At 41.1% G+C, this 25,661-nt stretch overlaps 1 protein-coding gene across 1 annotated transcript in view; it reads right to left on the bottom strand.

Annotated features, from left to right (window-relative positions):
* Positions 1–25,661, bottom strand: part of vwa8 (von Willebrand factor A domain containing 8) — a gene marked incomplete in the record, with an annotated part of 121,664 nt that overhangs the window by 67,964 nt on the left and 28,039 nt on the right. The window contains 12 exon segments of the mRNA XM_034147112.1: positions 1,242–1,361; positions 1,882–2,017; positions 3,055–3,130; positions 7,473–7,549; positions 9,156–9,227; positions 11,972–12,078; positions 13,311–13,411; positions 13,628–13,743; positions 13,850–13,927; positions 14,165–14,342; positions 17,210–17,323; positions 19,995–20,155. Of these exon segments, the coding sequence (XP_034003003.1) occupies positions 1,242–1,361; positions 1,882–2,017; positions 3,055–3,130; positions 7,473–7,549; positions 9,156–9,227; positions 11,972–12,078; positions 13,311–13,411; positions 13,628–13,743; positions 13,850–13,927; positions 14,165–14,342; positions 17,210–17,323; positions 19,995–20,155 (1,336 nt within the window).

Raw genomic sequence — 25,661 nt, 5'->3', positions numbered from 1 at the left:
TGACTTCACGTCACCACCGCTAAGCTAAAGGTGGCTAATGTTGGGCTATAAAGGAACTACAGCACGGTCACATGACTTCACGTCACCACCGCTAAGCTAAAGGAGGCTAATGTTGGGCTATAAAGGAACTACAGCACGGTCACATGACTTCACGTCACCACCGCTAAGCTAAAGGAGGCTAATGTTGGGCTATAAAGGAACTACAGCACGGTCACATGACTTCACCACCGCTAAGCTAAAGGAGGCTAATGTTGGGCTATAAAGGAACTACAGCACGGTCACATGACTTCACGTCACCACCGCTAAGCTAAAGGCGGCTAATGTTGGGCTATAAAGGAACTACAGCACGGTCACATGACTTCACCACCGCTAAGCTAAAGGAGGCTAATGTTGGGCTATAAAGGAACTACAGCACGGTCACATGACTTCACGTCACCACCGCTAAGCTAAAGGAGGCTAATGTTGGGCTATAAAGGAACTACAGCACGGTCACATGACTTCACCACCGCTAAGCTAAAGGAGGCTAATGTTGGGCTATAAAGGAACTACAGTACGGTCACATGACTTCACGTCACCACCGCTAAGCTAAAGGTGGCTAATGTTGGGCTATAAAGGAACTACAGCACGGTCACATGACTTCACATCACCACCGCTAAGCTAAAGGTGGCTAATGTTGGGCTATAAAGGAACTACAGCACGGTCACATGACTTCACGTCACCACCGCTAAGCTAAAGGTGGCTAATGTTGGGCTATAAAGGAACCACAGCACGGTCACATGACTTCACGTCACCACCGCTAAGCTAAAGGTGGCTAATGTTGGGCTATAAAGGAACTACAGCACGGTCACATGACTTCACGTCACCACCGCTAAGCTAAAGGCGGCTAATGTTGGGCGTGATGACGTTTAGTCGTCTCATTTAGACACTTGTTATTAGCTACCGCCGTTTTTAAACTCACCAGTGGGGTATTTACTGACGTGTTTTATGTCGTAGAACAAAACGTTAAAATCTATTCAGTGTTAACCACAGAGCTTATTTCAGGATAACAACCAAACATCCTTTAATTAACTTCTAGATGAGGGGAAGTGGTAAAACGCTAATTCATTTGCAGGCTTTAGGACTCATTTCTGCCCAACTCTATGTATCTAAGCTGCTTAGTCTTTAAATATACATATATGTACAATTGGGAGGTAACTATTCCTCTGCTGTAGGTTGTGGGTGTTGTGTGTGTGTGTGAGTACCTAGAGATCCGAAGAAGTCATTTCCCAGGAAAGGAAAACCAGGGCGGTTAGCCAAGACGAGCATCCTGAAGTCTGGGTGCATGACGATGGTGTTCGGCCTCCCTTCAGCTTCACGTGCATCTGTGGTGGAGAAGAAATCATAGTTAGCACGACAGAACAAGCAAACAAACACCAAAACAAGAACATATACTCTGTGTCCCGTACACACTACTACAGAGCTCATAGCATCTGGAGGAGTCTCAAGTTTGTGTTTATGAAGTGTCAGTGTGGCGTTTACATTCCTCCGGGAGGAAGAGCCTCGCAGGAATGAAGCAGCTGTCAGCAACTCCTGCGATTACGTGGGACTACTTAGGAAATATATACATGTTTATGGTCAAATCTACTGGTACCTGTCCACAAAGGCTTTTATCCTAAGCCTCCTTTAGTGGCCTGCATCTGATGTTTGTGTTCTGGGTCATCCTATCCTCAGCTCCTCCAGTTAATGCTCCAGCTCCTGTCTGCACTCTGTATCTGGGACGTGTCTACTGTGTGTGTGTGTGTGTGTGTGTGTGTGTGTGTGTGTGTGTGTGTGTGTGTGTGTGTGTGTGTGTGTGTGTGTGTGTGTGTGTGTGTGTGTGTGTGTGTGTGTGTGTGTGTGCACCTGAGATGATTCTGCGTCCGTCGGCCAGGATCATCTCTCCGCTCTCCACCAGAGTTTTGAGGATGCAGGTGACGTTAGTGGGAGCTTTGTCTGCCTCGTCGATCACTAATATGTTCCCCTGTTTCACCGCCTTCACCTGCACACACACACACACACACACACACAAAACACCTGGGTAAAAAAGCACTAACAATATATATTGTTTTATCTGTTTTGGATAACCATTAAAGGTCCCCTATTATACTGTTTCTCATCAATATATCACAGGTCTCAGATATATACAGAAGCTGTCTCTGATTGGCTGAAACACCAAACAGATCATTGCAGCATTACCCATAATCCCCTCTGTTTCAGCCCTGTTTCCAAAGTGCTGATTCTCTGTCTGTTACTTTAGATGAAAATAAGGAGCCCCTCCCCAAATCTCAAATGTACAGTGTGTGAATGATTAGTAAACTAGAATTATAGTCTCACGGTTAAATGCTGCAGTTTACATCCATACCTCTCCAAAATAGAGTAGAGTTGTCATAATTAGCTCGTGATTTATGGCCAAAAACCTCTTTGTTCTGGGGTCGCAATGACTTTGAGCTTAAGTAGCAAATTCTTATCAGCTCTTCCTTGAGTCCAACTCGATGTCAAAGTTAATTCAATTTCCTGGAACAGACGTGAGGTCACACTTCCTGGATCTCACCAGTTCTTGAAGGGGTTCCTGTTCTCTGTCTTCTACTAAAGTTTCAGTCTTTTTGTTCCCCTGATCACACAGGAGAGGTGGACGTCTGTTCATAGCAGCTTTAATTATGGCCTCATTTCATGAAGGTGTTCCAGTTTGTGCTTTTAAGCATCATTGGCATGGCTAACTGGGACATTTAATTAAATGGATCCATTATTAATGTTAGCAGTTTTTTTTCCTTCTATGACAAGTCAACATGTCAGAAAGGAGGGAATTGAGAATGAGAAAGTAAAGGAGGACAGAGAATGACCTGATGCCTTGCTTTTGTTAATATGCTACTCTGAGTCTAATTACAACACAAGTGTATCAGGGCCAACATGTCAATATTTGATTATATCTCTTGGTTCTTATTGCATTTAGTGAGTGTGTGTGTGTGTGAGTGTGTGAGTGAGTGAGTGAGTGAGTGAGTGAGTGAGTGAGTGTGTGTGTGTGTGTGCGCCACTGACCAGAGGTGAGTCCTCGTACATGATGATGCCGTCTCTGACTGAGGGCTGCAGGGTCAGAGTCTGGACCGTTGTGTCTCTGGAGGAGCAGAAAACATGGTGTAGACATTCATTCATTCATTACTTATAATTATGTCTTTTGTTCTCATGTGTCAAAAATGGAGACAGTACAGAATGTTGTTGTTTTCTTTTACTGTCAAATCTTTTAGAAAGTGTTTCGGAAAATAAAACTGTCTGTCTGAGAATAATGTGATTGATCAGATTGCCTCTCTGTGTGCTGTGAGCAAACTGAATTGAAAGGGATTGAAACAGAAGATCTTGTTGAGAGTTTTGGAAATCATCGATCTTTTTTAATAAATGTTGACCTGTTGACGCTGGAGTTAGTGAAAGTGTTCGGATCATAGCAATCGAAAACACAGTCCGCACTGGAATCATATTCTACAAACAGTATAATACTTTCAATATTAGCGTAGCCGTATCTTTATCTGTGCACCAGGTTTAAACACAATGAATCAAGATGCAAAAAAACCAGAATGTTGCATGATAACGTTACAAATAAAGCGTTAAAATGCCTCGTTAAAAACTGATTAGGTCGAATATGACATTTGAATGCTAGCCCTATTTATACTGTGCTGTTGCAGAGGCTGTTTGGTTCTCTATTGACCTCCAGAGGTGACAGATATTACTCGTCTACAGGGCATTTGCATGACTGTTTCCTGTGCAATGTTTCTTCACCTGAGGACCATTTGATGCAGACCAGGTCACTGTGCTTTTGTTCCACATGACACAAACCTAATATAATATAAAAGCATCTCCAATAACTTTGATTCCCTCGTTGCTTCCACAGTTACCGCTCCCTCTTTATCTAAAGTCTCTATCTTTAACCCGTCCTCCTCGGTATGTCTCAGTGTGACCCAGGATCTGTCCTACTTTCATTCTTTGCAGCTTCTCTCACACACACACACACACACTCACACACACACACACACAGATCCTCCAGCCTCCGTCTAATATTAGCTGCTGCTGCTACAGAAGCTAGGCCACATGCATGCTCTGCTCCACTTTGACTTTCACAAGACTTTGACAAACTGCAGATTAAACAAATACTTTCTCCAGGTGTTTAGAAGGGGTGACTTTTATTGGCCCTGTCTGGTGCTTTTCTCCCGTCATTGACCTGCAAAACACTGCCTTCTTATTAGCAGAGGTGGGAAGTATTGGAGTACAAATACTTCGTTCAAATACATTTTTCTGGTATCAGTACTTTACTCCACGAATTATTTTTCTGACGACTTTTTACTTTGACTTTTTACATTTTGAACCCAAATACCTGTACTTTCTACTTCTTACATTTTGAACACAAATACCTGTACTTTCTACTTCTTACATTTTGAACACAAATACCTGTACTTTCTACTTCTTACACTTTGAACACAAATACCTGTACTTTCTACTTCTTACACTTTGAACACAAATACCTGTACTTTCTACTTCTCACATTTTGAACACAAATACCTGTACTTTCTACTTCTTACATTTTGAACACAAATACCTGTACTTTCTACTTCTTACACTTTGAACACAAATACCTGTACTTTCTACTTCTTACATGTTGAACACAAATACCTGTACTTTCTACTTCTTACACTTTGAACACAAATACCTGTACTTTCTACTTCTCACATTTTGAACACAAATACCTGTACTTTCTACTTCTTACACTTTGAACACAAATACCTGTACTTTCTACTTCTTACATGTTGAACACAAATACCTGTACTTTCTACTTCTTACACTTTGAACACAAATACCTGAACTTTCTACTTCTTACATGTTGAACACAAATACCTGTACTTTCTACTTCTTACATGTTGAACACAAATACCTGTACTTTCTACTTCTTACACTTTGAACACAAATACCTGTACTTTCTACTTCTTACATGTTGAACACAAATACCTGTACTTTCTACTTCTTTCATGTTGAACACAAATACCTGTACTTTCTACTTCTTACACTTTGAACACAAATACCTGAACTTTCTACTTCTTACATGTTGAACACAAATACCTGTACTTTCTACTTCTTACATGTTGAACACAAATACCTGTACTTTCTACTTCTTACACTTTGAACACAAATACCTGAACTTTCTACTTCTTACATGTTGAACACAAATACCTGTACTTTCTACTTCTTTCATGTTGAACACAAATACCTGTACTTTCTACTTCTTACATGTTGAACACAAATACCTGTACTTTCTACTTCTTACATTTTGAACCCAAATACCTGTACTTTCTACTTCTTACATGTTGAACCCAAATACCTGTACTTTCTACTTCTCACATTCCCAAACAGGCTGGTTCCTTTAGTTTGAATGTGTGTTTGGTGGCGTGATCATTATTATTTAGAGTCATTGCGTGCCTATTGATTTGAACACGATCCGTGTATCCATCATTTCCTGGTCTTCTCTAAAGAAGAGGGACCAATGAAAACGTTGTCATGTTGCCGTTGTTCAGCATGGAAACATTCATTAGCTAACAATGACATTATTGTTCTATTAATATAAAGGGAGGTCAGGTACTCTTTAAAACAGCTGCTAGTTATGGGTACTTTTTACTGAAGTACATTTCAAAGCCCTCTTTACTTTTACTTGAGTAAAGAAGTTTAGTCAGTACTTCTACTTTACCAGAGTATTTTTAAACACGAGTATGTGTACTTCTACTTGAGTAAAGGGTGTGTGTACTTTTGCCATCTCTGATTATTAGGGCTAAAAATCAATACAAGCCCCTCTCTACCTCACATTGATCTTCAGCAAATTCAAAAGCCAGCCTGATTTCAGAGCACACGATGCAGTGATCTCTGCACGAGGAACGTTGACCTCATAGTGGGAGTATATTTATGGAAGCAGTAATCTGGAGTTACTTCTTTAATATGTGAGCCATGTGAAGCCCTGTTTCTGGGGAAGGATGGCCTACTTCACTGAGGACCAAAATAGTTTTTGACAATCTTTTGATGGGAAGGCCAAGGCTGGCAGGAAAGTAGGAGAAACAACTCAGACTGCTCACTGCTCATAGGGATGCCTTGTTCCTGCTATCCAAGAACTACAAGTACTTTAGAAACATGTGATTGTGATTCCTGAAAAGCAACAGTAGCTACAGTCATCTTGTTTGAGGTACTTTCCATTTTATGCTACTTTGTACTTCTACTCACTTCAGAGGTGTACTTTTCCTCCACTACATGTATTTAATACCTTTAGTTACTTTACAGATGTGGATGAATGATGTGAAATATAATCAAGTGTTAAATCAGACTTCAGTTCCACCTGGAGTAAATCCACAAGCTCCCCTGCAGTATACAAAGTCATTCAAACTAGCTGCACCTTTACCAGCTTTGAGAACACTTTCATGATCAATCATTATAAAACATATCATATATATTATTCTGAAATGGACCAATCTGCACAATGACTACTTTTACTGTCGCTACTTTCACTATATTTTGATGATAATACTTTTCTACTTTCACTTGAGGAACATTTTGAATGCAGGACTTTTACTGTAACAGAGTATTCCTACACTCTGGTACTTCTACTTTTACTCAAGTACAAGATCTGAGTACTTCTACATTTACTCAAGTACAAGATCTGAGTACTTCTACTTTTACTCAAGTACAAGATCTGAGTACTTCTACTTTTACTCAAGTACAAGATCTGTGTACTTATACTTTTACTCAAGTACAAGATCTGAGTACTTCTACTTTTACTGAAGTACAAGACCTGAGTACTTCTACTTTTACTGAAGTACAAGATCTGAGTACTACTACTTTTACTCAAGTACAAGATCTGAGTACTACTACTTTTACTCAAGAACAAGATCTGAATACTACTACTTTTACTCAAGAACAAGATCTGAGTACTTCTACTTTTACTCAAGTACAAGATCTGAGTACTTCTACTTTTACTGAAGTACAAGATCTGAGTACTTCTACTTTTACTCAAGTACAAGATCTGAGTACTTCTACTTTTACTGAAGTACAATATCTGAGTACTTCTACTTTTACTCGTACAAGATCTGAGTACTTCTACTTTTACTCGTACAAGATCTGAGTACTTCTACTTTTACTCAAGAACAAGATCTGAGTACTTCTACTTTTACTCGTACAAGACCTGAGTACTTCTACTTTTACTCAAGAACAAGATCTGAGTACTTCTACTTTTACTCAAGTACAAGATCTGAGTACTTCTACTTTTACTCAAGTACAAGATCTGAGTACTTCTACTTTTACTCAAGCACAAGATCTGAGTACTTCTACTTTTACTCAAGCACAAGATCTGAGTACTTCTACTTTTACTCAAGTACAAGATGTGAGTACTTCTTCCACCTCTCGTGTACACTTCAAAATACCACGTTTCCCCTCACCTGTGGAGCTGCAGGTATTCTCTGGGTCTGTTCAGGAGGTGCAGGAATCGGTCCACTATCTTATTCTTACCAACACCCTGTGGGAGGATAACAAAAACACACATTGAGTGACCGGCAGAGTTAATGAGGTCTGAGAGCAGCTGTGTTTCAGTGACAGTGGTTTTAAAGAGAGAAAGCGCTGAGAGGGAGAGCTCAGTGTGTCCCTTTATAGTTTTGATGTTACTTCGTTCTGACAAGGGTGGTTGTTCGGGGCTTCACATGGAGTCTCCTCTTCCTCTCAGAAAGATAGAGACAGATACTAATGTCCTCCTCACGCCTGTGCACGGTCACGATGCTTTGTATTAGATAATCACCCTAAAGGACCAGACTGAGGGGAGCTGCGTATGTGTGTGTGTGTGTGTGTGCGCGTGTGCGTGTGCGTGTGTGTGTGTGTGTGAGAGGAGGGTGACATCAGGGATCTTGCTTCTTCACCCTCCACACTCACACAGGGCTGACATGTGTTCTCTACTTCACACCCATGTTCTTCCAAAAATGAGATCGACCCTCCCCCCCCCCCCCCCCCTTCCCCCCACGTTCTGCAAGCATGAGTCAAAGCTCTGTTTATATTACACAACACCAAAGAGGGATCATGACAGTGATCATAATTGGACCTCCTTGGATAAAAGCTATCGGATCGGATATTTTCTAGGAAGAGGGGGACTCTAAAATACAGCAGTAGGTTTTAGTATTTTACATTTAAAGGTGGGGTAGGTAAGTTTGAGAAACCGGCTCGAGATACACTTGTTGTTATATTCCATGGAATGCTCTTAACATCCCGATAGCAATGAATATCTGAAGTGCTTTGACAAAAAATCCATAAAAAAAGTTAATCTGTGGAAGCCGTAGTACTGTAAAAAGCACGACCAATCATCTGAGCCGGCCCGGCTAAAATAACTGGATGGCCTACCTGCCTGTCAGCCTTCCATCTGTGCACAAACTTATCTCGTGCCCTCATTGGTCATGTGCGCGTTCGTGTGTGTTGGAGGAGGGGCTCTGTAAGGAAGTGGCAGATTTTCTCCGGTTGTGTATTTTCAAATATTTTTTCAAATATTTTTATTTTCGTGCTGGTTTCTCCAAAATTACCTACCCTACCTTTAAGCGAATACTTAAAATTCCAAGGTAAAACTAGATTAATTATTGTCGAACAAATGGTCAAATTGAATGCCAAAGAATCCAAAAACGGACCAAGAAACAACAGCAAAACTATTTCAATACCTACTTTTACAAATGGTCCCACAACTTTAATCCAAGTCTCATTTATAAATGTGAATGCTCACTACTTTGTACATACTTTTTCCTTAAACCCCACTATTTAAACTCTTGCTAGCGCCACTTGCCTGTGTTCTAAATAGTAAGGATTAAGTTGAATTGCGTGTGCTTGGGAATCAGTGAGCATACAACTACATATTGAGAATTGCATATTACTAAAGTAGTGAGAGTTTGTTAGTTTTGATATTGTTTGTCCACTGTTAAATGTGACTAATTTCCTCAATTATTTTACTCTTTGTTCACCATTACAGTCACAGGCATGGGGAAAAAACAATGTTTCTTCAAACATCCAAGGTAGCATGGAGTAATTGATGTATAAAAGGTATTTCTGTGGGTCCAGTCGTCCTTTAAAAAGCACTGTGATATGTCACTCACCTGGTTTCCCACCAAGAGGAGGTGCTCTCCCAACAGGAAGTCCTTCAACATGTCCTCCATCACCATCAGGTGCTGCAGAGAAACACACACATCAGTGAATGGACTCACACACTTCGATTGAACACAGATGGTCAATTGCATTTCACATTTTATAGAAAATAACTTAATGTTGTCCGTGTTTTAAGATTTAAAACCACCACGAGGTTCGCTTCCCCTCCTCTTCGCTCCATATGCTTTATTAAACTGTGATTCTGCTCTGAAGACAGAAAACAGGTCACTGATAAAGTAGGGCGCCCTCGTTGCTCTCATCTTATCTCCCACTCTTTATTTCGGTGTCCAACACAAGCAGGCGGAGGGAAAAAGGCAGAATGAGGATGGAGAGAAAGAGAGAACGAGAGAACGAGATGAATCTGGGTCACAGAGCGCCTTCAGTGCTGCCAGAGGACGTCAGAGCGGTAAAATAAAACCTCACATGGGCATTTATTCAAATCTGATGTGTGCAAAAGTCTCTTTAATGTCATTTGCACAAAGGAATAAAAATGTCTGTTCACTGAACTGATCTGTATTCACGTACAGAGCAGCTGGGGTGAGAAGATACTCATTATAGCTAAAGGTTAATGCAAGAGATCGATAAACATAAGTATGAAACTAAAATATTGGCTTGACAGCAGCTTAATGACTGTTTAATACACACACAACTAGTAAAAAGCATCTTATTAAAAGGTTATGAAAATGAACTTTAATATAAAGGTTTTAGTGTGGTTTGCAGAGGTCAACAGGTACAGTATAAGATTTCTTTAAAGGTCCCATGTCATGGCCATTTCTACTGATCATAATTCCATTGTTGAGGTCTACTAGAATAGATGTACATTGTTCAATGTTCCAAACTCACATTGGTTTCTCATACAGCATCTCTGTATAGTATGTGTATTCACTCTCTGTCCTAAACGGCTTGTTGGAGCTAATGCCCCCCCCTCCCTATGAGCCCAGTGTGCTCTGATTGGTCAGCTCGCCCACTCTGTTCTGATGAGTCCACCACCGTTACAGCGGAACATCAGTGATTATGTGTTACAATGGCGTTTGTTAGCAACCAGGAAAATGACACCAGTAACGACAAACAGAGGAGAATGCTGCGTGGGGTCTGGGTGCCGTGTTGGCGGGACGTTGCGGGGCTCGCTGCTGCGCCCTTTGAGGCTCGAGGAGCGGACAGTGTGAGCTGGATTACTGGTGTCGTTTCCTGGTTGCTGCGTGGGGTCTGCGAGACAGCGAGACACGGCGAAACTCAGCCTGAGCACACACATGCACTCACAGCCTGAGAAAAGATAAGGCTGAGTGAGTGTGTGTGTGTGAGGTAACGAATGGACCAATCCGTGGAGCTCGTCACTTGGTACCAGGATGAAGAAAAGAAAATCTCCTGTCTATGAACGAGGCGTTCTGGGGCAGCATAGACAGGTCTTTTCTGTGTTAGAGTTTTACTCGCTACAGGGTGTACTTTGAGGGTTTGTGACTCTGCAGACCGTTTACATGCAGAAAAAGCTTCATAACACACAAGGGGACGGGTAAGAACCGGAAAAGCATGACATGGCACCTTTAAAATATAAAACTATTATCCGTCTTAAGAAGTCAGTAGTTGTTTATCAGAAAGGTCAAACTTTAACTACACTAAATGTCCGGGGACTCATTTGTACCCCTTGTCTTGTGTCTTTGTATATCTTACCTATTTTAAACCATGTTTAAGGATACATTTAACACTAAGGGTTAGATTAGATTATTTTTTCATCTTGCAATGTTTCTGTGTATTTCATGATTTCTCTCCGACGTTTTTAGTGAGATTTATTGTAAACCCTTTTCTCAAACGGTGCCATTTTAAATATCTCCACTCTGTCATTGTGTATCTTCAACAGTTTATCAATATATAAATGAAATGTATTGAACTGAACACTAGAAGTTGCCTTTAAGGATGTGAGTATACAGGAGGAGTCTGGCTGTTTTCCTACCAGCACACAGCCAATCAGAGGCAAGCACACGTCCGTTTGAACACATAATAAAGTATCTCTAGTCGAGGAGGACGATGGAAAGAAATCATTTGCTGAGATCTTGATGTTCTGCCTGTTTTCACACCTACTGAAAGAACACTTGGACAATCACGGCGTACAGCGTGGGTGAATGTCTTATTTATATATTAAATAAAACTGGCTAAACTCAACATACCCAACTTCCTGATGAAGCCTTTTTTTACACATTCATTTCTTCATGATAAATTGAAGGTATGTACTGTACCAGATCTTTGCTCTTATGATGACCACATTCAAACAACCATTCAATCAAATTAAAATAAGGGGTTTTCCTGGTTCAAACACAAAGTCAAATTGCTTTTTAATCCATTCAAATCCTTCAATAACAGCAATCAGAGGTCAGTGACACTGTACCAGCAAAAGGGCTAAGATGTCTGATACTCCAATGGAGCAGAAAATGACAAAAACATGTAGTTCTGGTCCTGGAGAATATCAGATAATACCAGAACTAAAAGGAAAATCCTTCATAATGAAATACAGTGGCAACAAGCACAGAGTAATATTAATAACATGAGAGACAGAGGAGTAACACTGAAGGGAGTATGACCTCACTTTGGTCTGAAGTATTGGTCTGAGTGATCTTTTTTCATTTCAAGAGAAAATAAACAACAGATTATTTTTGATTGTTTTGTGTCTGCCCGTAGGAGATCAAATGTGAGTCACACGAGGATCGGGGCGATGTCGTGATGCAGTTACAGATTTGGTTTATGTGCGAGAGTGTGTTTTGTGTTGTGTAAATACCTGGGGATTATCGTAGAAGAGCACATCTGGGATCTTCATTTTCTCAGTGGGGATGTAGACGGGAGCAGACACACTGCCGATAGTCAACACACCGTCCTTTACCGAACCTACAGAGAAGCAGGAGGTATAGTCAATGTGTGTGAGTGTGTGTGTGTGTGTGTTTTCATGCACTGTTCCTGCTTCTACCTACAAAAGTAATGCACTTTAATGTTTTTATAACCCGTGTAATCGTGAGAATTCAAGGTGACGTTGTATAAGATGCAAAAATGTCTGTTTAAAGACAAGATGGGAGTGTATGGATGTTTCAAACAAACATAGGAGACCACTGCTTGTGTCCCATATGAAACAGAAAGTCAACCGTGACTTATTTTAACCAACTTTTGTTCTAAGATCATTGAATTATAATAGCCCAAACACCCATTTCCCCTGCACCAGTGAATGAATGATCTCCTATCAATGACAGATTGTCCTCCAACGATAGCTTGTGTTGCCATACATTTGCAGGAGAAAAACATAAATAAAGACTTTTTGTAAGATATGACGCAAGGTGACGTTGTATAAAATGCAAAAATGTCTGTGTAAAGACAAGATGGGAGTGTATGGATGGGTCAAACAAACATAGGAGACCGCTGCTTGTGTCAAATATGAAACAGAAAGTCAACCGTGACTTATTTTAACCAATTCTTTTCACTTTTTCTATCCCAAACCACCATTTTCCCTTCACCTAAACAAGTCGTTTTGGGGCCAAATCAGATTCTTGCAAAGGCACTATGTGGATGAAAGTAAGGTGTTAATACAGTGTAGGTAAAGTGTGTATATATTTGAACAAGCCTCTCTTTTATGCGCTTCTTGAATTACCAACACAAGTGAATTCATTATAATACTATATTTTATTTATAAAAAAAGGCACCTTTCAAAGATCGCCGTACAAGGTACACAAATGATAAAACAAAAACATGACAATATAATCAATCTGTCTCCTATCAATGAGAGAGTGTCCTCCATCGATAGCTTGTGTTGCTATACATTCGTAGGAGAGAACCTAAATAAAGACTTATTTTAAGATATGATACAAGTCCTCCTCTGAGGCTACCTTGGTGTGTGACTGGTAAACACAGACTGGAGCTTCCCATTTCAGGACAGCAGAAAGTCACTGACTGAAAACCCACCAAAATAAACTGAGTCTTTTCATGTCTGTGTGTGTGTAGCACTTAAAAGGGTTGTCCTATTGAAAGCTAATGTACCTGCTTTTCATGGTTGAATGCACTTTTTGTAAGTTTTTTGGGGTAAAAGCATTCAAATAAAATGTTATGTAATGTTATATTTGACTGGGACTTACAGCTGTGGTCACGAGTGTGTTCTGCAGCATCGGGGGTGTCCTGTATGGAGCAGTTAGCCAGGTTTTTATCAAGAGAGGCACGAGCCAGGCTGGGCAGGAACCTGAAACACACACACGCACAGACACACACACACAATCAAAACATTAGAAAATAACTTCTATCAAACAAAAGCAAAGTGCATCACAACCCAGATAAACACAGGAAGTAGGAATTTGAGTGTGGATGTGTGCGTGTGCGTGTGCGTGTGTGTGTGTGTGTGTGTGTGTGTGTGTGTGTGTGTATGTGTGTATGTGTGTGTGTGTATGTGTGTGTGTACCTGGAAAGACAAGCTTTATTGACAGCATGAGCGATGCTCTCCTCGGGGTACTGAGAGAGACGGCGGCAGATCCTCAGCAGCTGTCTGGTGGAGAGAGAGGAGGCCAGGGACTGTGCCTGGAAACACATACACACACACATAACTTAGCTCACACACATGTAAACAAACCTGTAAGTGCACACACACACACACACACACACACATATATATATATACACTTACTGTAGGGTCGTTCATCTGGCGGAGGCTGTGTGTGAGGTGCAGGAGCTGCTCTGCTGCTTCCTTTGGAACATTAAGGGTCTGAAAAGTGAGATACAGAGAGGCGGTGATGAAGAGGAGATAAGATGGATAATCAATTATGTGGATTAAGGGAACGGAAATCTTTCAGAGTTTGCAAAAAATTACAATTTCTTCCACAAAAAGGGAACAAAAAAATTGCAACACAACATCCTAGTGAAGGACTAAAGAGCTCTGTGTTTCTCAAGTGTGTGTGTGCGTGTGCGTGTGCGTGTGCGTGTGTGTGTGTGTGTGTCTCACCAGGCCCTGGATGAGGTGCATCTCCTCCTCTCTGGACAGGGGGGTCACGGTGTGATAGAGGAACATGGTGAGCAGCTCGGGGCCGAGCCACTGCTGACCTCGACTGCTGGAGGAGCCCAGAACAGGGGGCTCTGCCAGCGCCAGCACCCTGAAGGAGGGGTGGATGGGGAAGACTGACCTGAACACACACACACACACACACACACAAGAAAATAGTTAAAAGGCCTGAGAAATAATGAAAACATCACAATATGAACATGATAATGTCAATAATGTTTCATACTTTAATTTCAATATCAGTCATTTTAATTGCAATTAGTTCTTTTATTTTGTTTATCTTGAAGTCCTAGTACATACACACTTACAGTGGAAGATACACACGTAATTAATCTTTATTCAAAGCAATGAAATGAGATGGGTGGCAATGGCATAAAATATTTGACAGAGAATCAAAACTTCATTTGAAAACTGTAGTAGAAGCTTCCAATTTAGGAATTGTGTGTGTGTGTGTGTGTGTGTGTGTGTGTGTGTGTGTGTGTGTGTGTGTGTGTGTGTGTGTGTGTGTGTGTGTGTGTGTGTGTGTGTGTGTGTGTGTGTGTGTGTGTGTGTGTGTCCCAATCTATATATGTCAGGGACAAGACAATGACCTTTGACGGCTGTCTGTGTGATCTGGAGGACAGGATATATAAATATATACTCTAATGTGGGCGGAGAAGGAAGCTCACTTTGATCCTCAGTGTGTGGGAAGACATCTCATATGTGAAGACATCCAAAGCTGCTGATTCAAGCTTCATCATGCACATTATCCCACTTTTCATCTGGGGGTTTTGTGTCTCCTTCTGCCTGCCTTTGCTCCCTTCATTCCCTCTTGCACTCAGTAACACACATTTAGATAAAACATCAATAACAACCATCTAATCCAAATCTGATAACTGCTAAATGGTAGCAATTTGCCGCTCTGAAGTCTCGACGCCCCTGCATGTGGCTTCGGTTTGTTGCTATTGGAAACAACACTAGGAGAAAGGGAACGGGGACACGATCCATAACGCTTTACTGCTCCGCCTCGGGGAAACATTGTGCTGCATGTGTGTTGTTTTCATTTCAGGAAACACTGATGTGGGCAGCAGGAGTGAGATCACAATCTGTACAAATCTCAGTCCTGTGCAGAGCTCCAAACCACACACACACACACACACACACTGATTCTGTGGTTCAGGACAATCTGATCTACTGATCCAAGGGTCGTCTGTGTGATCCCCATTACTGTACCTGCCAGATACTAAACCCCTCATTTCTCATGATGTCCAACGATATTAAAGTGTATGCAAGTTTTTAAGGATACAAGAGTTTATTAACATCACACACATTCATGTACACACACACCTAGCATGTTCTCTCAAATCTACAGCCATGTTCCTCTTAAATGTTGGACTATTTGGAGAATACACTGAAACCTGCACTCTGGCACGCACACACACACACACACACACACACACACACACACACACACACACACACACACACACACACACACACACACACACACACACACACACACACACACACACACACACACAACACACACACACACACACACACACACACAACACACACAACACACACACAACACACAACACACATACACACACACACACACACACACTCACACACAACACACACACACACACACACACACACACACAACACACACACACACACACACACACACACACACACACACACACACACACACACACACACACACACACACACACATCACACACACACACAACACACACACACACACACACACACACACACACACACACACACACACACACACACACACACACACACACACACACACACACACACACACACACACACACACACACACACACACACACACACACACACACACACTCTGAGCCACAGGAGTGGAGGAAGAGGAAGTGGGTTTATTTCAGCCCAGACGCCCCACCACAAACATCCTTCCTGCCAGCTTCGGTGGGTTTTTGAGTGCATGTACACACGCACACACACACTTCTACACACACTTTATGAGTCAAACCCAGGGAACACTTAAGGTCAAGACCAACAATGGTCATTGGAGTATAATATCTTAAAACCAAGCCGGAAAACAATGTGAAATACTGCGTCACAGTTTTATAAACCTCTCTACTCAGTTTTTGGTTTGTAATCAGATTTCAAACGCATGAACAACATATTACTATAATTGAACTTCCTTGACCGTGTTTTCAACTCTCTGCAGACAGAAGCAATCTTTTAGCTCTGGGCTATTTTCAGTGTGAGCACCTACTTCCTAAAACACAAGTTTTACAAGTCTGTGGCCTTTTTGATTCTGCGGTGAAGAAAAGCCAGACTAAAGTTGGGATGGTGTAACTTTTAGGGGCCAATTGATGCAAGGAAATATCCAAAAATCTAATCAGTAAGACGTTCACCTCTGATATAAATAATTGCTTTGAAGGACCAAGTCATTGTTTCACTGGTAATTCAAGTTAATTCCAAGACATACAGACATAAATCCTCAATTTTAGCAACTTTTGTCAAGAAAATCTATTTTCTAATTGTACAAATTCACAATACGCTCTTCAACCAATATGATTTGTACACACACTTTTGTCATACTGCAATTCCTCTAACGTTGACCAACACATGAACCCTGAAGTCTTGACGGTTATCTCCTGCAACTTGATTGGATGCTGTCGGAGAAGCTCAAACAAAGTGGATCTGGGGAATTAAGTGCTGGGAATTCATATCACCCTCTTCCTTTATGTGACAGTAAGCAGTCAATCCTCTGCCCTCATTTTATTGATCATTTAATACTCAATTATGTATAAAAAAAGCAACACATTGTTTGGGATATTTCATTATCCATCCAGTGTTACATCATCAAAGAAAATTGGTGAAGTTATTAGATTTTTGATTCGATTCAGTGCAGTGCGAGTGCGAGTGCGAGTGCGAGTGCGTGTGCGTGTGCGTGTGCGTGTGCGTGTGCGTGTGTGTGTGTGTGTGTGTGTGTACCTCTCTTGCAGTTGCTGGTCACTGAGCTCCAGTTGTTCCTTTAGTTCCTGGTATCGGTCCCACCTCAGCAGCCTGGTCCCATCGTACAGATCCAGCTCCCTGTCGTGGAGCAACCTGGGACACAAAACACAGCTGTTAGAGTGTGTGTGTGTGTGTGTGTGTGTGTGAGTGGGGGTGTGTGTGTGTGTGTGTGTGTGTTTGACATTAACAGCACCAGCTTTATTCACTTCTGTAAAGCAGCCATGTAAAACCTTAGAACAGAATGTAGAATCTGTAGAATACTGTTTTTCATCAATATATTATAGGTCTCAGATATATACAGGGAGGCGTGTGGCGCAGTGGGCTAGTGAGCACAGGTTCAAACCCCACTGCAGTCAGCATGTCGTTGTGTCCCTGAAGACACTTCACCCCAAATTGCTCCTGTGGGGATTGTCCACAGTATTGAATGTATGTAAGTCGCTTTGGATAAAAGCGTCTAACAAGTGACATGTAATGTAATACAGAACATGTCTCTGAAGTGTAGGGATGCTCCGATCGTTATCGGCCGATATTCACTCTCGGCCGATCGATCGGTGCTCTCTATAAAGGCCGATCAGGAGAGCCGATCACATGACGTAAAATACATGACACTTTTCTCTGTGGGCGGCAAAACAAGCTCGCCAAAATGGCTTCACCGGTCTGGCAGTATTTCAAGGTGTCCGAAAAAGACAATAAAATAGCGGTATGCAACGTGTGTGAAGCAGAAATCCTGCAGCTCCACCCGCTGTTAAATGGAAGATCCCCATAGCCCCCACCCACCCTATGATCGGATCGGCATCGGCCGATAATGATTCCGGTGATCGGCCCCAAAAACCCTGATCGGAGCATCCCTACTGAAGTGTTCAAACATACAAACACCAAACAGATTGCAGCATTACCCATAATCCCCTCTGTTTCAGCCCTGTTTCCAAAGTGCTGATTCTCTGTCTGTTACTTCAGATGAAAATAAGGAGCCCCTCCCCACGCCCCTCTGAGAGAGATTTGGTTACAAAGAACACAATGGTGCTCTAGGAGGAGATTCAGGTGATAAGGTGAGGGGGGGGGGTTACCTTGGTTGGTGATTGGCTAATGGTTACACGAGCCAAAACATCGTTATGACATCACAAAGTGGCCAAAATCTGATCAGCTCTTTTTCAGACAGGTTTTTATAGAAATGGATCAGGAGAAAAAGAGAGAGAATCTTTGTTCCTGAAACTTTCAGAGTCTCTTTCCACAGAGGGGACACATGCTGATGAAGAAGAGACATGAAGAAGAGGGGACACATGCTGATGAAGAAGAGACATGAAGAAGAGGGGACACATGTTGATGAAGAAGAGACATGGAGAAGAGGGGACACATGTTGATGAAGAAGAGACATGAAGAAGAGGGGACACATGTTGATGAAGAAGAGACATGAAGAAGAGGGGACACATGTTGATGTAGAAGAGACATGAAGAAGAGGGGACACATGTTGATGTAGAAGAGACATGGAGAAGAGGGGACACATGTTGATGTAGAAGAGACATGAAGAAGAGGGGACACATGTTGATGAAGAAGAGACATGAAGAAGAGGGGACACATGTTGATGAAGAAGAGACATGAAGAAGAGGGGACACATGTTGATGAAGAAGAGACATGAAGAAGAGGGGACACATGTTGATGTAGAAGAGACATGAAGAAGAGGGGACACATGTTGATGTAGAAGAGACATGGAGAAGAGGGGACACATGTTGATGTAGAAGAGACATGAAGAAGAGGGGACACATGGTGATGTAGAAAAGACATGAAGAAGAGGGGACACATGTTGATGAAGAAGAGACATGAAGAAGAGGGGACACATGTTGATGTAGAAGAGACATGAAGAAGAGGGGACACATGTTGATGTAGAAGAGACATGAAGAAGAGGGGACACATGTTGATGTAGAAGAGACATGAAGAAGAGGGGACACATATTGATGTAGAAGAGACATGAAGAAGAGTGGACACATGTTGATGAAGAAGAGACATGAAGAAGAGGGGACACATGTTGATGTAGAAGAGACATGAAGAAGAGGGGACACATGTTGATGTAGAAGAGACATGAAGAAGAGGGGACACATGTTGATGTAGAAGAGACATGAAGAAGAGGGGACACATGTTGATGTAGAAGAGACATGAAGAAGAGGGGACACATGTTGATGTAGAAGAGACATGAAGAAGAGGGGACACATGTTGATGAAGAAGAGACATGAAGAAGAGGGGACACATGTTGATGTAGAAGAGACATGAAGAAGAGGGGACACATGTTGATGTAGAAGAGACATGAAGAAGAGGGGACACATGTTGATGTAGAAGAGACATGAAGAAGAGGGGACACATGTTGATGTAGAAGAGACATGAAGAAGAGGGGACACATGTTGATGTAGAAGAGACATGAAGAAGAGGGACACATGTTGATGTAGAAGAGACATGAAGAAGAGGGGACACTTGTTGATGTAGAAGAGACATGAAGAAGAGGGGACACATGTTGATGTAGAAGAGACATGAAGAAGAGGGGACACATGTTGATGTAGAAGAGACATGAAGAAGAGGGGACACATGTTGATGTAGAAGAGACATGAAGAAGAGGGGACACATGTTGATGTAGAAGAGACATGAAGAAGAGGGGACACATGTTGATGTAGAAGAGACATGAGGAAGTGGATTTTGCATAATAGGTCTCCTTTAAATCGTTCTTTAGCAGTGAGTAAATAAAGGAAACTGTATATTTTTAAGCTAACTAAAGTACCTGGAGAGCACGGCGAGGGTCCCCAGGTTGACCCGGTGGATCCCGTCCAGCAGCAGCAGCTTCCCCTCCATGGCAGCGGTCACCAGAGGGGAGGGTCTCCACGCTGTGTCTCCGTTAGGGAGCGTGCAGCGCTGCTGGAGGAGGTCTCTGGCCGTCATGTCCTGCAAGAAGAGGGGGAAGAATTCAATTCAATTCAATTCAAGGCTTTATTGTCATTTGCACATTAGCTACATGTAGATATGGCAAGGAAACACTTAGGTCGCAGGCTCCTCCAACAGTTCAACATATATATAGGACATCAAATAGTGTTTTATAGTAGTGTAGAAGAGTCTATGTGAATGAAATGGACACCAAGGAACAGAGAGAGTTAATGAAGTGGAAGGGATTGAGAGCAACGTAAACTTAAATGTAGGATCTTAAGTGTGGTTTGCAGAGGTCCACAGGTATGGAATTAGATTAATAACACTATAAATATGTCTTTATCTGTCTTTAAAAAGAGCAAAAGTGGTACTTTTTGCAGTTTATAAACAGTTTTATTGTTCCTTATAGCTTTGTGAAGCACCTTGAGATGACGTTGTTTTTAAAGTGTGCTATATAAATCAAATGTATTATTATTATTATTATTATAAGTTACTTGTCCGAAATGCATTTAATGTGGACATTTTTTTCCTATATCAGTGTTTATTATATCTTACCTATTTTAAACCAATGTTTTCAGACCATTTTACAAGGGTAAAACTAGGGTCAGATTAGTTTTTATTAATAAATGTCCGATCTTAAAGGTAGGGTAGGTAAGAATGGAGAAACCAGCTCGAGTGCGCTAGAATTTGAAAATACACAACCGGAAAAAATCTGCCCCTTCCTTCAGACTTCCTTCCAGAGCCCCTCCTCCAACACACACGAACGCGCACATGACCAATGAGGGCACGAGATAAGTTTGTGCACAGATGGAAGGCTGACAGGCAGGTAGGCCATCCAGTTATTTTAGCCGGGCCTGCTCAGATGATTGGTCGTGCTTTTTACAGTACCACGGCTTCCACAGATGATATTTTTTTATATATTTATTGTCAAAGCATTTAATATATTCATTGCTATCGGGATGTTAAGAGCATTCCATGGAATATAACAAAAAGTGTTTCTGAAGTGAATTACCTACCCCACCTTTAAACTGTCATCCCATTATTATACTGTGTGTGCAAATCTAAATGCCTCTAGTCTGCAATGCAACTCTTTAGAAACTGGTTTAATCTTAACTTATGTGCATACACAAATCATCCTTTTCATCAAAGTGTTTCTGAAATAAATGACATACCCCACCTTTAAGTGTGGTTTGCATGAAAGAGGTCCAAAGGTATGGGATGAGATCAATAATAAAACTACAAAAATGTCTGCATCTGTCATTAAAAAGTGCTTAAGACGGCAGTTGTTAAATAAATAAAAACTTGAACACGGTAAATGTCTCGGAACTTATGAACAAGGTACTTTACTGCAAATGCATAGAATTTGAACCGATGTTTATCCGTAATCTTAAAATGTGTGGTTTGCAGAGGTCCACAGGTATGGAATTAGATTAATAACACTATAAATATGTCTTTAACTGTCTTTCAAAAGAGTAACACTTCAAAAGAACTTTATAAACAAGGTACTTTACTCCAAATTGCATTTCATTTGTACCGTTATTTTCAAAAAATTTCATATATCTGTGTTTTCGGACCATTTTAAAAGACTAAATCTAGGGTCAGACAACTTTTGATTTCTGTATATACATCAACTCTCACAAATTCTAGATGTGCGAGTAAGATAACATTTAAATAGGTTCCGTTTAATATCCCTATCCCAAGCTTTAGATATTGTAACAGGGTGTCCCATTCACACATCTCCATTATGTCTTATGATTTGAATTGTATTTTATAACTGCTTTTCAATACAAATGGATTGAATTCAATAGGAAGTGTTCACAGTGAGACAGAGATTTTCTTGAATGAATACCCTACATTTCCACCACATGATCTGATATCCGAGCATTACAGATAACAGCTAATGACACATTATAGTTAAGGGGAAAACATCTGTGCAGCCAGACTGTCGTATTGATGATCACGCTGCTGTGTCATGGCACAGATGGAGGCTTTGAGGAGGGGAAGACAAGCAGAGTTGCACCATTTGTTCCAAGACATTGTGCGCTTGGGAGAGTTCGGAGGAAAAGCTCTCTGAACAATGAGGTCACACAGGAAGCGATGAGGAGGATCAGACCTCCCCTGACATTGAGAATATCTGAGCATCTTTAATGGAGTGAGTAGTCTCCTAATAACTCTCTGTCTCTTCCAGTAAACGGACCACAGCACCACTGTCTTTCTGACAATTTCAGAGGAAACCATTCCAGTAAATGCCAAATACTGTATGTACGCTTCATTTATGCAACTGGCAAGATATCCCAAATATTCACTGAAAGGTCTTACCTGCGTTCTTTGATGCTGTATTACCAGGAGTTATATGAACATGATACATACTGTAGTTAATACTCAGTGGTCATTATGTTCGCTTTTCTACAACTTCTGGACGGTTACTAGATAGTTCCTTCATATATTAACATTATTTATCTTGTATATATTCGGCTGAAGTCCATGAAAACTACTTTTTGTGGCAGATTTGATCCGCAGATTTTGGAAGAGAAGGCAAAATGTTTAGTTTTAGACCAAACGATCAAATAAATTGCGACGGCATCTGGTTTTTTTGGGATCTTTTAAAACCAAGAGAAGAGATTTCACAACTTCTTCAACAACTGCACAATGTTTACTGGAAGGTGAATGGTGCTGCTCTCATATCAATTTCATGTTCAGAGATTATCATGATTTCTTTTTGAATGCCAAAGAGGGGAAAGGGCTTTGGTAATCTTTCAGTTTTATTTCCATTGAAGGAACACACATATTTATATCCATGCATGTCACGGTGTTTTCAGAGCTGACCAGATGAGCTTCCCGGCGAAAGATTCCCCCCCACAGCAAACTCACCCCTGACCTCAGCCTGGCTAAAAATATATGCAGCATGACACACGCATCACGCATCACACACACACACACACACACACACACACACACACACACACACACACACACACACACACACACCACACACACACACACACACACACACACACACACACACACACACACACACACACACACACACACACACACACACACACACACACTACACACACACACACACACACACACACACACACACACACACACCACACACACACACACACACACACCACACACACACACACACACACACACACACACACACACACACACACACACACACACACACACACACACACACACACACACACACACACACACACACACACACACACACACACACACACACACACACACACACACACACACACACACACACACACACACACACACACACACACACACACACACACACACACACACACACACACACACACACACACACACACACACACACACACACACACACACACACACACACACAGGGGTTTAAACACTGAATGTGTGAACGTACCTGCCAATAAACTTAATTTTGGATCTTAGAACAGCAAACTCCCTTGAAATGTTTAATAGCAAATGAAAAACCTATCTTTTGAATATGGCTTTTAATTTGGGTTAACTTTCAATTCTCACTGGTATCATTATATCTTATCTTGTTCTCTATTTATTTGAATATTATGATGTTTTCTGTAAAGCACTGTTTGGGCTGCTTTGTGCATGAAAGGTGCTACACAGATAAAGTGTATTATTATTAGTGCGAATGCTGTTTTCTGTCTGATGGAGACTTCATACTGACTTCAACACGTTCCACATATCTTATACATTATTGGTGCCGTTTGGTTTTAGTTCAAAAGTTTGCAGTTAAAATATTCTGATGCTTTTCAAAGCGTCTTAATACACATTCATTCACTACTACTTACATCTGATATCTAACTCCTTCAGCCTACTTTCAGCTACAGAAACCATTCAACTATTAACTTATTCAGCTATTTCAGGACATCAAGGCTATACATGTTCACTTCTTCACTATTTTTCCTACTCTTCCAGTTCAACATTTCACTTTCAAGTTTCCAACAAAGTCATTGCAATGCATTTGAGCTGTAACAATTTGATTCAAATCATTTCACTTTTCTGCATTTCTCCGCTAAGTTCAGCAACACACTGACTTGGTCTCTGTAGCTACAAGCAGCTACCATTCAGCTAATAACATATTCAGCTTTTTATGCATTTTCAGCAACCAATGTTCACAGTTTACAGCATTCACACGCATTTTCTAGTTGTACTTGTGAAGCACTTTGTGAATTGTATTTCTGTGAAAGGTGCTATACTAAATAAACGTAATATTATTATTTTTAAACCTGACATTTCTGCCACTGTGTCTTCCTCACATGATAAACTTATAGGATAGGATAGTACTTTATTGATCCCAATTTCTCACACCGAAGCAACTTCCTGTATGTGTAAACGTACCTGCCAATAAATTATATATATATATTCTGGAAAATCCTCGTAAAGTGGAAGATAATTGATTCTAAAGAACTGGTTTGTATTGACTTATTAACTATATCTTTGTGTCTCCTTGAGATGTGTGTGATGTGTTCTTTTGTTTGTTCCTTTTGGGACTCTTTGTTGTCTGTGTTTTTGTTTTATGATAACCTTAAATTCTGGCGCATGTTTTTATTGCATTCATGTTTCTGTGGTCTTATTTTTTACTTTCTTTTTTTTCTTTGTGAATTGTATTTCTGTGAAAGGTGCTATACTAAATTAACGTATTAAACCGGACATTTCAGTGACCTTCACTAGCACTTTTAAATTCGACAAGCAGGTCAGCACCGTAGTCAAATCCTGCTTTTTTTAAAATAAGACTATTGGCCAAGACCAAGTCGTATTTATCTTTTAATGACTTAGAAAGGGTTATTAACGCCTTTGTTACCTCAAGACTGGACTACTGCAACGCTCTGTACGTGGGTATGGACCAGGCCTCAATTAAACGCCTGCAGCTAGTCCAGAACGCAGCTGCACGTCTACTCACTGGCCACAAAAAGCGTGACCACAGCACCCCATTTCTGGCCTCATTACACTGGCTTCCAGTTCGGTTCAGAATTGATTTTAAAATCCTTTTATTTGTTTTCAAAGCACTAAATGGGCTGGCTCCGGCCTATATAGCTGAACTGCTCCAGCGCTACACCCCAGCCAGAGCTTTAAGGTCTGCTGACCAGCTGCTGCTGGTAGTGCCCAAGACCAGGCTCAAAACCCGAGGGCACCGAGCCTTCGCAGCAGCTGGCCCTAGGCTCTGGAACACTCTGCCCCTCCATGTGAGGTCGGCCCAGACCCTAGGGGTTTTTAAATCCTCACTAAAAACACACTTCTTCTCTCTGGCTTTCTAGTTAGAGCGGAGCACGACTCCTGACTTTTCCGTGTGTTTTATTCTTATTTTGTTTTTTAAGATATATCTGTTGTAATTTATTGTCGTTTATTGTGTTTTGTAGTAATGTGTTTTTATTACATGTACAGCACTTTGGCTCGACCAAAAATCGCTTTTAAATGTGCTTTATAAATAAAAAACTTGATTTGATTTGATTTGATTTGATTTGATTTGATTTGATTTGATTTCTGCCAC

The sequence above is a fragment of the Trematomus bernacchii genome, unplaced genomic scaffold (assembly GCF_902827165.1).
Source record: "Trematomus bernacchii unplaced genomic scaffold, fTreBer1.1, whole genome shotgun sequence".
Lineage (NCBI taxonomy): Eukaryota > Metazoa > Chordata > Actinopteri > Perciformes > Nototheniidae > Trematomus > Trematomus bernacchii.
Note: the sequence above shows the minus strand (reverse complement) of the source record. Positions and strands in the feature narration are given on the sequence as shown.